General features: G+C 33.6%; 1 protein-coding gene across 3 annotated transcripts in view; it reads left to right on the forward strand.

Annotated features, from left to right (window-relative positions):
- chinmo (Chronologically inappropriate morphogenesis) overlaps positions 1-17,664 on the forward strand; it is a 362,087-nt gene that overhangs the window by 329,324 nt on the left and 15,099 nt on the right. For all 3 annotated transcript variants that reach the window (XM_085955597.1, XM_085955596.1, XM_085955598.1), the window contains one exon: positions 17,206-17,429. In XM_085955597.1, coding sequence (XP_085811723.1) covers positions 17,206-17,429 — 224 coding nt within the window. The remainder of the gene's footprint in view (positions 1-17,205; positions 17,430-17,664) is intronic.

Genomic DNA, 17,664 nt, shown 5'->3' on the forward strand with positions numbered 1-17,664 from the left:
TTGTATATAATGCTATGACTTCAAAACTCAATGTGTTAATCTTGATGCCTCTTGTCTCCCGAGTCTCCTGAGATCTTATAGAACCGAGACCAACTTTGCTTCATTCGAGAAATTTGCAGCGTCGTATGGGGGAGCGGGATAGTCCCGACTCCTCTGTAGACTCATCCATTTCAATTCGTGACACTCAGTATGCTGGTACACAGGGCCAGGGACAGCAGAGCCAGTCCAAAAACAAAAAAAAATCTTTCTTAACTTTCTTCTTTAAGCACTACGGTGCATGGTTGCAGCATCAGTCCCGTGCGGATCCGTCTCGGGTCGGAATGAGCACTTAAAATCACTTCTTTCAGACACGTTTAAAGGGTCATGGAAAGCGGCCGTGCATATCCACGGGTGTGCATATATGACGGGTGGTGGTGGGAACTTTAACGTAGTTCTCCCATGTGGGTTAATTCCCACCACTTTGGGCATCACTGCACTAAATAGAAGCTTGGAGATAATGTATTCAATTATTTAGTTCGTGTTATTGAATTGGTTTTGTCATATATGAAAAGATGATTGCCCAAATACCGTTAAATCATCAAAATCTACTGCCTGCTTCCATTATTTACCAAGGTTATGATTATTTTATGATCGGTTTTGTTGGCCTGCGTGCATGTGTGTGTTATGTACACACGTTGTACGCACAATGCATGGCCTTATGTCATTTGTATAAATAAAACTATTAATATTTGGTACATCAATTTGTGTGAACATCTATTCGACAATGTATGCCAAGGCTGTCGTAGCGCAGCGGAGCACTAATCAGTATTTTTTTTTTAAATAATAATATTTCAATAAATATTAATACGAATAATTAATAGTAAGTACCCACGTGTCTAGGAAGTTAGGTATATACTTTTCATAGATACTTCGTTTTATAGTTCAACGTACATAATAATTTATTTTATTAATTATTTTGAACAATATGATTTTTTTTTGAATACGTAGATAAGATACCTTGCGATGTGTGCTGTGTATTTATATTGCTATGTCAGGTAGAGACCCTCAAAAATATATTGATAATATTGTAATAATAATAATATGTACTGGTTGCAGCATCAGTCCCGTGCGGCTCCGTCTCGGGACGGAATGAGCACTTAAAATCACTTCTTTCAGACACGTTTAAAGCGTCATAGAAAGCGGCCGTGCATATCCACGGTTGTGCATATATGACGGGTGGTGGTGGGCACTTTAACGATCATGTACAAAAAATAGTGTAGACAGAAATAACATGAAAAAGGTACACGGAAGTACACCTACGTCGAATGAGCTAAGTAAAATAGACCCTATTTATCTATCTATATTATGTGCAGAGGTACTCTATGACAACATCTTCTTGGCTACGTGTTAAAACTGTGAACTAACATGCTCCTCCCATTTTTAACCGCACTTCCATTATAAACTAACAGGCTCCTCCCATTTAGTCGACAACAGCGCCTTCCTTTACGTAGCCAAGAAGAATATGTTGTCGTACAATAATTACGGTATTCCTAAAAAATATGCAGAACATCAGAACCAAAATTTTATTACAAATACCATATTTATTATAGTACTCTCTGTTGACAGCATATGTATAGTCACTCACTTTGGTATTGCAACTCTACTCTATTCATATGTAGTAATAAATTCACAATACATAGTAGCAATAGCAATGCATCTTTTTGAAAGTTAAAGTGATGTTAGTTGGATATTGCGCGGTGATTGTCTTTCGGGAGCTTGTAATTACAGGTGAGGTTACAATTCAAATATGTTTGTTTTTTTCCAAAGCCTGTGTGTTTTCATTATTGTTTCACTACTTTTACACTATCGTCATTGGGCCTCACGGTCTGTTGTAGTGTTAATAATAATAAAAAATCAATTTTATAAACGAGGAAACACTTGATTAATACATTATGCACAATATTTGTTTATAACTAGTAAGAACCAGATAAATGTGTGTTGTTTTTCGTTATCCCATATCGAACCGTGGCGTGATTTTTTTAAAACAAAATATTTAAAGGTTCAACAAAACTAGGTTTAGAGTTACTGATTTAATTATTAGGGTATTATGATAAATAACTCACTTATTTTGTTAAAAAAAAACTTCATGTTTTCCGTTATTAAATGTCAATTCTTACAATATATTTTTATAATCATGTGTCTGACTGTTATCAAATTATTAAAATTTATATTCACAATATAGGTACTCGGATGTTTTAATCCTTAGTTTTATCAGATAGGTACGTATTAATTGTTAGAATAAGTGATTGTTTTTTGATTAGGTACAGAATTTTTTCCTACAACTAATCTATTATATTTTGTTTTCCACGATGACTTTACGTAGAATTTATCATATCATATTTGCATTACTTGATAATTACCAAATTACATATTTAGCCACAGTATTCATCGACATTAAAAAAAATATCTAGGTTAGGTTACATATTTACATATAATAAAAAAAATCTTATCACAGTTTTTATTATCCAATTATTTTTGTAAGTATACCTATTGCATTTTGATAATAATAATAATAATTGAGAGTTTATTCAGTCGGTAATTAATTATTTATTAACAATAATAAATTAAATATTTCGGCCGCCATTTTTTATTGATACTACTTACATTATGCATGTTAGTTTCCTCAAAACAAATTTTAAAAACTTTTGAGCGTGTTAGTTTATGATTTTGACCATGATGTCTGCTTTAGTGCCCACCTAGAGCCCTTTTACAAAGAATCTCAACATTTTTTCAATTGACTAATCTTAGAATCAACTCGTAAATGCATGAAAATTATACTAAACAAACAATTAATGTGATTAAGGATTCGTCCAGATTACAGATAAATGTGGCGAAATGTAATCTGTATAGGCACAGTCTAATTGAGTATGAAGATAGTCCGGATAATAAAACATCTATGTTTTACTTCCTTTTAATAGCAATTTTTGAAAAAAATAATGATTACTGATTAAGTATATTATATTTTTATTTATTATTATTATTATTAAGTATATTAATTACTGATTAAGTATATTATATTTTAAATTGTACGTAATATCTTTTTCTTATGACACGAAATTGATGATCAAAAAAGAAACCGGATAATCGAGGTTCCGAATTACCGAGGTTCTAGTGTACCTAGTCGTGAAATAATAATAATTATCAATGCATGGAAGGAAATTAACCAACAAACGTAATTATATAATACAGATACTTTGTGTACCCCCCCCCCCCTTCTGTAGGTTAAGTCTCAGTAGTTTATTTATATTGTATACGATCATTTTATTTTAACTTTTTTTAATTTGATTTGGGACTTCTCCGTTACCTGGATTTCATGATTTTTTTATATAGTAGTCACGATAGACACTGATCAATTTAAAAGCTAGATTTGTTTTAAGATATAAATTCACCAACTACATGTTTCTATATACATATATTTGAAACGTATAAGCCAACTATTAGATTTGTAAATAAATTCATAAAATAAGTTTTAATCTTCGGTCTCTTTTTTCCACCGATAAACGATAAGAAATTGCATTTTTTGTTCTCAGTTTTTTTTTGTTGGGAATTATTCACCTACTGGGTTCAAACCAAAGGGTTTCTCCTTGTCCCCAGAGATTCAAGTACTTACCTACTAACAAACCACCCTCGTAGCTCCAGACGAATACTATGATGTGGAACACCGGGAGAGAAGGGTTGGAATGTTTATAGCGAGGATGGTCATGTTATGACTGTTTTGTTGATGCCCAATAGATATTACAAAAATAATATAATATTTTTTTTACACAATACGTGTGCGGGGAAAGAGTTTCTCGAGTATATATGTATTTAGAATGCGTATTTAACTGATTCGACATGGAGGACGATACTGTTCAAGTTTCACGACGTCTCTCCTTGTACACGATGTAGCTGTATATTGTAGAGGTAAGGAGTATTGGTAAAAAAATGATGGTTGGGTTATGTTAAGTCAGATTCAATCTGAAAATACTGTTTAATACTGTGAAATACTGTGGAAAATGGAGAGAGTGAATTTTATGCATCTGGGATAGCATCGTTAACCCGAAATGTATGACGAGACGTATCGGCTGTAAGCGTCCAGATAGTTGTCTGCTTGAAAAATTGGGTGTCACTACGTACCTACGTACTTACCCACAAATTATGAGAAAAACAACATCTCAATCTGAAAATACTTTTCAAATGAGGTGAGTGAATTTTATGCATTTGTGTTGCATGCTGCATCTTCTTCCACGGCGCTACATCCCGGGGTGGGATTTGGCCTCATCCACAACCGCTCTCCACTCACTCCGGTCTCTTGCCACATATCTCCAGTTACCGGGTCTTCCTATATGAAGCCAGTCTACTTCTACGGCGTCAGCCCATCTCCTTCTTGGTCGGCCTCTGGGTCTCTTCCGTTGGGGTAGGCACTTCGTCATGATCCTTGGCACTCTAACTTCAGGCATTCTCTCCACATGTCCCGCCCATCGTAGTCTTTGGGACAGTATCTTATGATTGTTTGCTGTTCAATCAGCTCTTCCAACTCGTGGTTCATTTTTATTCGGTAGTTCCCATTTTCCAACGTGGGTCCAAAGATTTTTCGGAGTATTTTGCGCTCGAAGACAATTGCATGTTGCATCGTAAACCCGAAATGTGCGACAACTCGGGTGTAAGCGTTCAGATATCTGTCTATTTGAAAAAATGGGCTGTCACTACCTACTTGCACACATTAAATTATGAGCAACACAAGACATTAGAATGAAAAGAAGATGATCGGGCATTTTATTACAGTTAATTTATTATAAACATCATCATAGTTGTGGGATCCGTTGGTGTCATTGAGGCAGCCGAAGCCCTTTGCGACATTGCAACACATCCGAGCGCACTAAAAGTCGACGCGGCGCATAAAATAATATCGCAGAGACCATTTAACATTGGCCCACTTTTCCTACTCTTGAAAATAATTTATTATTGGGCGCGCGGGTAAGGCCAACCGCGATTAGGCCGCAACGCAGGGCCGTTTTATCTCCCGGGCCCTTTGTCGCCGGCGCATTCTAACTCGGGGACGCCGCACTTCGTTTCGTTCAGGACGCGCCCATTTACGCAACATAATAGATAAATTTTATTTATTGCACTCTAATAAAAGACTATACGGAGATGGTGTGCTTAATACGATTGACGCGACTTATATTATTTTCTCGATATCGTAATGTGTAGTGTTGTGCGATGAAATATGTAATGTGTTATTGGGCACCGGAGATTTGTAGGTATCTACCTAGTTATCAAAACTATATTAAAATTGCGATGTATGAAATGACAAACGAATCCGCTCCAGACGGAGCATATCATAATATACCTGCACAAGTGGACGTGTTTTAATAAAATAAATAATATAGTATTATTCCTGGGACGGATTCGAAAGATTGTTTAACTAAAGAACGTTACTATAAGTATTGTCCTGTATAGCAAGTAATATATCGAAAGAATAATAATCGATAGTACTTACGCGTATTTAAGTATAATTTAAGTTTCTATATCAAAGCATTCGTGTATCGTAAAACCGTATGTACCAATAACACATAATTGATAAAAATGTTAATGACAAGATATGGTAGGTTTTTAAGATCAGCCATAAATAGTGCACACTAAAGTTTGTCAGCCATACATATTTGTTTTCATTGAAATAAGACTATAATTTACAGACGGTGTTGGTTAGTTTTTAAAATAAAATTAAACTCTGCGAAACCAAGCCTTAATAAACAATAGTCAAAAAATACTTTTCCATCTATAAAATATCTAAAATTATGCAATTAAATCATACCTAACTTTGGATATTTTATAGATAGAATACTATTTTTTATCTAATATAGTTGGGTTTACGCAGGGCTTAATGATTTAAAAAAAAAATAACCAACAATATGTGTAATAATCTTAATCTAACGAAAACAAATAAGTATGAGTGAAAAAGTTTGCACAATTTTATCGTATTGCCTAAAATTTACCAAAATTATTATGATTTGGCGTTGACAGGGCTTAATTGATTTTTAAAAACTAACCATTACCATCTGTAAATAATTATAGTCTTGGTTCAATAAAAACAAATACGTATGACTAACAAAGTTTAATGTGCACTATTTATGGCGAATTTTAAGGTGATGTCTACCTATCAGAGGCACCTAACGGAAAAATAGAAAGCTTGCAATTTGAAAATTTGATAATTTACAATTTCCATTTCATCGATCTAGCGGCTCTAGGTCTGCCTTGTGGACATTGTGTACCTTTTGGGTACCACTGAATGGCTTAGATTTGTCCAGCGTTTGTCCCTTCTTTGAGTTATGTGCCAGCCCATTTCCAATTCTCTCGAACTCTATTGATAAAGTGACAAAGGCTGACTATGGCCTCAATGGGGTATGCCTTTAAAAATGTTGAGATGCCACTGTCCAAGAAAGTCAGCAAATCCTATCTAGCCTCTATCTAGTACCTACAACGCAGCATATCTCTTCTTTATTATCTTTTCACTCGCATATAACTTCTACAGCTCTACGTGCGAGTCAAGGTTCTAGAATTCATCATGCGACAATCCAAACCATTCAAGAATCCAAACCTCTTACGTACACTCTACGTCTCATTAGTGCGTAGCATTCTTGAATATTGGTCGATTATCTGGTGTCCTTATGAGTTTCCTATAAGCTTATTTTAGAACGCGTCCAGAAGAAATTTCTTCGATGTCTTTATTTTAAGATATATGTAAGTATAACCATTTTCCTTTCGATAATTCGTCAAATGATTATTTTCTGACTTCTTTGAGGCTTCTGAGGCATGCTTACTTTTCACTCTCTTGAATCTCGTAGGTCTTCTCTGCTCTTGAAACACTTTTGCCTGTTATCGCGAGAGATGGTTTCCAATCCTAGTGTCCTAATGAATTTGAATTTACATGAGCCTGTCAATTACCTACGTGTTCGCAGCCATGATTTATTCTGCATCGGAACCGTTTCCTCGTGTCAAGCCTATCAGGCACCATTAGCGAGGGGTGAAAGACTAGTCAATGCGCTCCCTAAAGGAACACCCAGGTAGAAAAACCACACATCAACCCGTCTGCACAGCATGGTGTGTTATGTCTAATTCCTTCAAATGAAAATGTCTGAAAAAACTTTCGATGCTTTCTTTTTAAATTATTACAATATAAGTGTGAGTCGGGGTCGAATATTGAGTTCGAGTCGAAGTCGGAGTTTTCCCGTTATTAAACGTCTTCACAGTCCTTGAAGATTCGTAAATTTTGTTATAGTCACTATCTAACAAACTTTGTTATATAGGTATTATGTTGATGCACAGTATCAGTTCTTTGTGTAGACTGTAGATAATTAATTAAGTATTACTTCCGCATTAGTACCTTTGGTCGACAATTTTATATTGCCTTTTTATTTACCTATTAACTACTTACATTATTTTACTAATTGTGGAATACCTACATGTACAGTATTTTGCCATGCAATAATTTTATTACGCCGATTTTCAATTGTCCAAACACACCGAATCGAAAGGCCATAGCATTGCCTCGATTGAGAAAAAAAAATGTTCACGCCGTCAGATAAAATAAATAATGCGTTATTTTTGTGTTATTTAAAAATCGGCGCACGCTTCATTTTCTCACGGTCACTTGCACGTGCATGGCCGCTCCAGGAAGTAAACGAGGCATCGCCCATAGTGGGCCTGCGTCACCTTCGTGTACCGCAGTATCCTCCACTCAGCCGTTTGTCTTTGCCCGGTAATTGACTCTACGTGGAGCCATCAGAATCGGGAAAATAATATTTTTTATTCCATAATATGATTTTATAATCGGCACAAATATTTTCTCCGGTGGTCTATCGGCAATTGGATATTTTCAATCATGTAAAAACACGTTCCATTATCAAACTATATTTTATAAAAGAAAGTCATAATTTTAAAATTTGCATTTTTTTCAATGGGAAGAATGTACCTACTTTCAGATAATAATAATATAATAATTATAAAACTGTAGTGCTTGATAATTTTCCGAAAATATTAACACACTTATCTTATTTTATGTATGTTTTAAAAAATAAGTATGTTGGTCTTTTTGTTATATGGACTACCAGCTCTACCTGGTTCAGACTATCAAATATTTTTTTTCCACGACAGCTATAATTTTGGTGATTTCATGAACCGGAGCCACGCTCTAGTACGCTCCGGTCCATTTCAAGCCCTGTAAAAAATATAATATCACGGCAAATACCGAACGCAAAATGTTGCAAATTCACCAAAATTAATTAGTCAATTACAAACTCCATCGAATAATTTACTGAATGCATTTGACTGTAATCTGTTTAAGTGATATTGAAGATATGTGTATCTATAAAATTATTATTATTATAATACGCGGTGCGGTGTTGACAAAATAATAATTTGGATAACTGCTCTCTCTAACCACGGACACATTGTGTAATAATATGATGTATCAAATATTGCTTTATTCTCAATTTTAAAACAACGACGCTTACAACAATACTATTTTATGGTATTAATATAATTATTTTATGTAGTCGTTAAATTTTAATTTATAATATAAGAAAGGACAAGGTGGCGTAATGTAATGAAATGACATAGTCTGAAGATTATCTGGGCTAAGCTCGCAAAGATACACCAAATTCTTCATTTTTGACATTCACACAGCACTCAGACACGTTAGTCGATGGAAGACAAGAAAATCTTTTGTATACCTATTTAACTGCTATTAGATGATTAGTCTATCTTCATAATTATATATTATATGCAACAGGACTCGAAATGGAGCGGAGCGCACCGGAGCGCCGTTCCGGTTCATTAAATCACCAAAATTATCGCTCCGTCTCGTCGAAAAGATAATTTGAGCATCTCACCTAGATATCCCGTATAACAAAAAAAATCTAACGCTCTTTTTTATAAAATATACACTAAATTAGATAACTATGAGAATATTATCTGAAAATTATCAGCGCTCTGGTTCGTAAAATTTTCCATTTCGAGCGCTGATATGCAACTATAATTTTGGTTAAGTAGCAATATAATATAATATCAACATAATATTCCTCCACAAGAAAATGCACTTGATGATTATTAATTCTGAACTTTTAAACATTGTTATTTCCCATATAATATTAAGTTTAATATATTGTTATCGTTGGATCTATAATGAATTGAATACGGATATCGCTACTACCTTTGCTGGTAGGTACCTAAATTGAAATATTCAAAACTTAATTGAATTAATGTTTTTAAATTAAGCTACGTTACGCGATATTATTACGGTTGAGTTTTCCAAATGGTGGTACGCGTGATACCCTTTGGACTGATAATGTTCTTAATAAAATAATAAACATATATGAGTCATGCGGTATCAAAGGTAGAACTTTCCCTTTTATTATAATATACTAGTGAAGTACCCGGCTTCGCACATGGTCGCTTCGTGGGTATATTTATCTTAGATATTTAAAAAATAATAAGAGGTAATTGTTTTTTTGATATTAAAATATCTGTGTTATACAATATGGCAATATGAAAATAATTCTAATAGGAGTTAATGTCAAACAAAAGACCACTCAATTAAAATCGAATCCAAAATATGCAAACGTTATTAATATATAGTAAAAAAAATCAAAATTGCATTGAACAAACAAACAATAAACGTTGTATTTTATATAATACTAATTTAGAAACCTTTGCGGGCGTGCGCACAACAACTGGTCAAAATTTCATCGCAATCGGATGAATGTTATAAGAACGCATACAAATAGAAGAAGAAAAAGATGGTTGTACTAATTCAAAAACATTTGCGGGCGTGCGCACAACTGGTCAAAATTTCATCACAATCGGATGAATGGCATAAAAACGCATACAAATAGAAGAAGAAAAGATGATTGTACTAATTCAGAAACCTTTGCGGGCAAGGGCACAACACTTGATCAAAATTTCATTGCAATCGGATGAATGGTATAGGAACGCATACGAATAGAAGAAGAAGATGATTTTCTAATTCAGAAATCTTCGTGAGCATGCGCACGACAACTCACCAAAGTTTCATTGCAATCGGATGAATGGTGTAGGTACGCATTCGAATAGAAGAAGAAGATGATGGTTGTACTAATTCAGAAACCTTTGCAGGCGTGCGCACGACAACTCAGAAAAGTTTCATTGCAATCGAATGAATGGTATAGGAACGCATACGAATAAAGAATAAGCAGATGGTTGTACTAATTCAGAAACCTTCGCGGGTGTTGGCACAATTACTGACGAAAATTTTATTGCAATCGGATGAATGGAATAGGAACGCATACGAATAGAAGAATATAGAATAGAAGAAGAAGAAAATGGTTGTACTAATTCAAAAACCTTTGCGGGTGTTACCACAACAACTGACGAAGGTTTCATCGCAATCAGATGAATGGTATAAGGACCATACGAATAAAAGAAGAAAGAATGAAGAAGAAGAAGAAGAAGAAGATGGTTTTACTATTTCAGAAACCTTTGCGGGTGTTAACACAACAACTTACGAAGGTTTCATCGCAATCCGATGACTGGTATAGGAACCATACGAATAAAAGAAGATAGAATGAAGAAAAAGAATAAAATGATGATTTTTCTCATTTAGAAACCTTCATGGGTGTGCATACAACCACTTACCAAAATATCATTGCAATCGGATGAATGGTATAGGAACCATAAAAATAAAAGAAGATAGAATGGAGAAGAAGAAGATGATGATTTTTCTAATTCAGAAACCTTCATGGGTGTGCATACAACCACTTACCAAAATTTCATCGCAATTGGATGAATGGTATAGGAACGCATACGGGACAGACAGACATTCATTTTTTATATATTAGTATAGCCTATACTCTTTGCGCAAGTGCAAGCAATAAGTTGACAAAGTTTTATCGCAATCGGATGAACGGTATGGCTGCGCATTCAATACGAACAAACAAACACACAAACACACAAACACACAAATATTAATTTTTATATATTAGAAGATAGGTACGTATGGGATAGTAGTTCTACGTTTGTATGTCAGATTAATGATATAAAACAAAAATGGGTTTTAATAAGTAGTATTAAAATACACCCAGCACGTGAAAAACTGTTTTTGTTTGTTTAAAATATTCAATAAAGCATGTTACATTCTTAAACATTGTGAATTATTTGTTGATTAAAAAAATATTTATTAAAAATTATTAGCAAGCTCGTTAAGATTAAATAAGAGATCCTGACGTCGGTCCACAAAAGCCGATTGCCAATATTTGATAAGCACGTCATTTAAATACCTAATATTGGTTAATTTAGTCGTAATTAGGTAGAACAGTGGTGACTCAATTGGTAAAAGCAGATTGGCTGTAGTCATTAGCTGTAGTATAATTCAATGGATGCGGTTTCGGGTTTCGTCCCGTGCATATAATTTTAATTTTTGTAAGATTTTTTCGTGTTTCCTAACTTTGTATGTTAAAAAAAACAACGATTACTATAGCATACAAGAAGAGGATTATTAATAGAACCCCTTATCCAAAATATTACTTTTAAAAAAATTTAGATAATGCATTCTCTAGTTATTAATATTGTCTTAACTGCACGACTGCATCAGAAGTTACGAGTACTATACCACAAAAGTAAAGTATTAATTGACATAACAGACCCTTATTAATTAATTGATAGAAAAATTCAGTATGTGTACCATTTTTCTGTATACTTAACTCTAGTGAGTTATACCCAGTATCTACATAGACATGATTCTATGTTTTCCGTATTTCAAATGGGTGCCGTAGACAAACGATGTTGGGAAACGCTTTGTTACATAATTAATCCGCTTTAACTATTTTTTCGAGTTGCCATTGACCTTTTTATCGAATTACCTAAAAGAATCGGCCAAGGTAAATGCAATAAATTTTCATGCATAATGTGTGTGTATGCGTCTGACATAATAAATACCTATATTATTACGCGGCTTTTTATTCACATTTTTTTATCATTGCCGAAAATATTGTATTAAAAAAATCAATGTTACCTACATTATGATATTGTTATGTTGCCGTACATGGAAGGTATGCTGTGTTATTGAATTATTCTGAACAGTATCTAATAATATAATTTTCTATTATTATTGTGTCGTATTATTATTATTATTATTAAATTGTCGTTTGTATTTCAAATAAAATTATTATACGTGACATTTCCGTGTTTTTGTAACTAAGCTAGTTATGCACTTTGGTTGTATGTTAAGTACCGATAAAATTACTTATTTACAGTTAAATAACCTCTTGATGTTCTTTTTACGCAATTTCACTAATTACGACGAGAAAACTCGTGAAGTGGGTTTGATGGTTTTGGATGAGCAACGTGTGACCAAAATAATTGCTTTTGTTTTTGTTTCGAAACATTTATGCAGTAAACGAGTAAACAGCGATTTTTTTTTCTTCATTTTTATTATTTTTCTTATTTACTTTATTGAAAAACTGTTTCGGAGCCCCTAGTTGGTTATGGCAAAACTTTTCTTTACTACAAAAATACCTCGAAGATAAAATAATTTAGAAGGTGTTTAGCAACCTTCACCTACTTACATATTTATTTCTCACACTTTTCTGCTTCTTACTCCTGCCATTTGTGAAAAGATTTCCAAAACACAGATAAAGTTTAATGTATCACTAATATAATAATATAGGTCGAAAAACTATTGACACAGAAGAGCCAATTAAAAGCACGATTTAGATTGTCTCATCTTCCAAAAAAAAAGTATTTCACCGGATTGACCCCCTTTTAGCCCTGCTTCTAAAAAATCTCCAGAATCCAAGTCGATAGCTTTTTTGTAAGATTTCGTTCCTAATTTTCTTCCATCCAAACTAACTCTAAATAAAAATGGTCGACGAATAAGCCTTTTATTACTGGTAATCCTAACTATTATTTCAATAACATGATTACAATATGGTTCCATACTGAAATTATATTGCAATACAAATTGTATTAAACCAACGTAATAATTATGTCATATTTTTACATTCAAGTAATATTAAAGTTAGGGTAATGTGAACTTTTTGCATTGCATGATTGTAAAATAAAATAGCGACCGTCTGTTGATGTCTTGCTTTGGCTACTTATATGACTACAGCGATTTTACGCGATTGTTAATTGTATAAAAAAACTTAATTTCGTAATGTAACATTCAAAGGGGATTGTCAGACCGAGGCTTGATAAAAAGGCAGGCAGGATTGATACTGATGGTGAATGAACTTACTGGTTCCGGGACACGTATAAATAGTAAACCAAATGCGTCACGAATCGACTTTACGACCCGCAGCAGGGTTTGAAATGTGTCCGGATGGGTGCCGACATAAAAAGCGATGTCTAGTTGGATTTTTACAAAATATAGGTACATAATTGATGTTTCTTGAATTCGGCCGTATAGGGTTACATTACAATTTACAACAAACTAGATGCGGCCTGCCAAAATGAAAGTGTTCCACACCCATATACTCTAAGCATTTGGATTAAGTTATAATTTTAAAATATTACATATTATGAGGTATGTATAATATAATAATTTATATTGAGTGTACTACACGAATCTTCTTCGCTTAGTCTGAAACGCTTATGTCTTAAATGAATTTTAATTGATAGAATCCGCCTGCAAAGTAAAGTATCGCAGTGTATTATGTAAGTTAAAAATAGCCAGTCATCGAGATGCGGATTTAAAATAAATGTGATGCAAATAATAATGGTCTCGTACCCACTATGATGGAGTGGCGTTGTGTTTTTTCCCTCTTCGCTTTGCCTTGCGGAGTACGTTACCCTTTCGCATTCGGTTTTTACAATATCACGGCCACTGCGGTTGCAAGAGCGCATTCGCCAAAATTACGTCACATTTCAATGATAGAATATACTTATTTGGCTTATAGATAATAATAATATTATTATATTATATATTTTTCCTCGTGTCTTGCATTACATAATATAAATTATGATATTATTTACAATAATAGAAACAATGATAATAAAGTATATTATAAAGGTTTGAAACAGTCGTGCATATCACAGTGGGTCCAAGTGATTCTCAACCGGGTTCCACCGGGGAAACCTGGGGCTCTGCGAGAATTCGGAAATGCTCACCCAAACCTTTTTGGTAATAAGCTAAAAGCAAGGCTTAGCGTGGCCTGCATTTAAGTAATGGAGTGCCTATTTTGAATTGTTGAGCTTTGGTTATTATTAAACTAGAGTGAATTTTACTTGGGAATAGAACAGGCTATACATAATATATGTATGAAGGAACAGAAATTGGGGAATTCGGTTGTAACAAAAACTGTTTAGTAGGTATATTTTTTAATACCTAAGTAAGTAGGTACCTACCTACCTATTAATTATTGTTTACTAACCCTACTTGCAGTTACATACCGTACCGGCAGGCAGGTCGTGCTTGCTTTTAGGACAAGACAGTAAGTCAGTGTTTCCCAACCTTATTTCTTCCAAGCCCCACTTGAACGCTTAAAAATCTCCATGCCCCCCTTATCAAATTTTTATAGTTACCTAAATAATTCTGAAAAAAAATGAATTTCTTCAAATAAAAAATGCACATGGGCAATACTATTTTTTACCACGTTTTTCTTAGCTCGTATTCTTATTTGTCCGGTACAAATCTTGCAATCGATTTTTAACTAAGTTCCCGACTAGCTAGACACTTGAAACTTTTAGAATATATCAGAACACGATGCCAATGCGTTTTTTTAATACTTTTAGCCATCTTTAAGTAGAATTGAATTCATTTTCAGTTAATTCTGTTTTGTATGAAAAGTTATTTCGACACCATTATTGGTTGTTAGGTCCTAGCAACTATATTATTAATATATACGTGCGTTACTATGGAAATCAATATGCCACAGAAAATTTAAAAACGTTGTAAGATAAAAAGTTCTTTTTATCTTGTAGTTATTATAACTAATTTTGTATTCAATAAGTCAGGTGAATCATGGGTTTGAAAACATCATAACGAATTCGTTGAAATTTTGCATTCAAAATCTTTTTTTACATAATAATGGAATGTCTGTATTGGTAATCGGCTAAATTTGGTTGTTGGTTACCTTCTGCTTATTACCTTCAAAATAAAACTGATAGCGTAAATAAAATTGTTAAAAAATGATAAGAAATAGAATTGCAGAGTCGCGGTTTGTGTGTTCTTGTTACAGGAAACGATTCACCCATACACGCTCGCTAAGTGCAAATGTGTGTCGTGTTTGTGTGTGTGCATTACACAATATTATTTTCGGCAATGCTGGCGAAGTGGAATTCGAAAAATAAAATCAAGGCCGCGCCATTTTCTTATCTGTGAGGTCGATGACATTTTGTTGATATGTAATTGCAATCTTTATCCGCGCCTCGAATATTCGCTCGGTGATATAATAATAAAAAAAATCGCATCGCCATTGATTGGGCTCGTGCATACGCAACGCATACACGGATGTAGAATTTTAACATGCATTGGTATTAAGGCACACTATTATTAATGGCATAATATGTGTGCATATGAATATTGCAAATAAAAAAACGTGCTGACTAGCACTCTAACCCACTTATTTATATTTGAAATTCGAATGTAACTGTGGCAAAGGTTCGTAAACTTTTACACTGCAAAAGTTTATGTATTAAAAAACTCCACTATTTCCACTTTACACATAATAAAATACGGGCCAATAAAACGTATGTGTAGAGTTGAATTTAGTAAAACATACAATTTAATAAAATTTACTAATAACTTTATTTTTAAATAATCAAAACGCATCGAATAACAATAAAATATATTTATTATTTTATTAATTTAAAAAAAAATAAATACAATGATGATAAAAAACCGATGATTACTAACTAGTGCACCATATTTTATGAATATTGTTAATGTTAATTTTTTTTTAAAAGTGAATTTTATATTTTCAATGTTAATATTAATTTAAAATGATATTTTTTATTTACATCAAATCAAGCTTTAACGCATTCACAGCACCAACACCAAAGTTCGAATCGAGATTTATAATTACATTCATTAATATTTTTTAGAAAAATCGATAGTTTATAAAATTAGAAACAATACATATACGTTTTAAGACGATGAATTTTTCAAAAATCGTTTTGTCACCTTTTTAAAACTTATTTCTAACGACAGTTTAATGATAAGAAATAAGAATATTAATAAAAAAGAATCAGTTTCCCAAAAAAACCTCACATTTTATTCTAAATTTATTTTTAGAGTTTTTAGATCCGTATTGATTATATTAAATGAAAATGGAGAGGTGGGATTAGGTTGGTGGCAATGGAGAAAATTTTAATAATAATATCCATAACCTGGATCCAAATACAACATACTTAATATTTCTATTACACATTCTGTGACCATATTTTATTAGTAAAGTAGACTTTATTGTTTTTTCCTCCATTTTTGTATTTCTGTTCTGATAAGCGTTTTAAAATTTTTCCCTACAGACTGGAAACTTTTTTGTAGCTTTTTAAGAGCGTACATATTAAGTGAAACGGCAAATAATTTACAACTGTATGTGGAACGAAATTTCGGCCGCGTTGCCATTCGGAGAGCGATAGGACCTGTTTGCACGTCAATTTGTTTTGTGATGGTGTCGGAGGAATATATTCTTAAATCGTGTAAAGATTACTAAAAAACGTTCCGCATGTACTTGAGAAAGAAAACATGTCAATGAATATACTATTATTATTACGAATATCATAATAAACGTAACATAAAAAGGACGCATGTTGAATTTTTATGACAAATTATATTTCGTTCGGCTCGCGTCATTTGCACAATCCGCGCATCGCCTAGTCACGATCTTTTTAAGTCCATGCCTCAGCTGAGGATATCCTTAACCGAATCACTTTCAAGCGCTATTTTTTAACTTTTATGAGTTGCCAAATTTAAAGTATTTTCTAATAGGGAGTAGAATCAAATATAAAAGGTTTTGGTACATATTATATGCGTGGTATTTTTTGGGTATTAATTACAGTACCTACCTATATATTTAGAAATAAAGGATAAATTTAATGATGTGGGTTTTTGCCCACAGTGTATATTATTGAAGTAAAGTGGGAGACAGATTGTGTTGATGATTTTTTGTGAACCATACGTCTTATGAATTATTATTTCTCTGATTGTTTCAGGCACAACGTTCAGGGCGCACAAGCTAATCCTGGCGGCGTGCAGTAAGCACTTTCAGGAGCTGTTCGCCGCGGCCCCGCCCAGCCATGCGGGACCCTGCTACGTCATTCTGGAGGCCACCAGTGCCTCCAACATGGCAGCACTCCTCGAGTTCATGTACAAAGGAGAGGTCCACGTCAGCCAGGACGCCCTATCCGGATTCCTTAAGAGCGCCGAAAGTCTACAGGTTTGGCTCTTCTCTCAAAATCCGGGATAATAATAATCTGGGTACTTGTGGGATCATTAAATTAAAATATTATCTAGACTGGTAGACTTGAAGTTTGTGATGGCCATTGAATTCTTGCTGAGAGGTAGTTCAGTCTTCACTGCAGACTTCAACTTATTCAAATTCAATTTATTTGTTCACACAAAGTGAACATTAGAAATTATAATTTTGAGACAGTTTTTGAAACAAAATGATA

This window comes from Rhyacophila brunnea, unplaced genomic scaffold (genome assembly GCF_057557595.1).
Source record: "Rhyacophila brunnea isolate RB1 unplaced genomic scaffold, BYU_Rbru_1.0 scaffold_5, whole genome shotgun sequence".
Taxonomy (NCBI): Eukaryota; Metazoa; Arthropoda; class Insecta; order Trichoptera; family Rhyacophilidae; genus Rhyacophila; species Rhyacophila brunnea.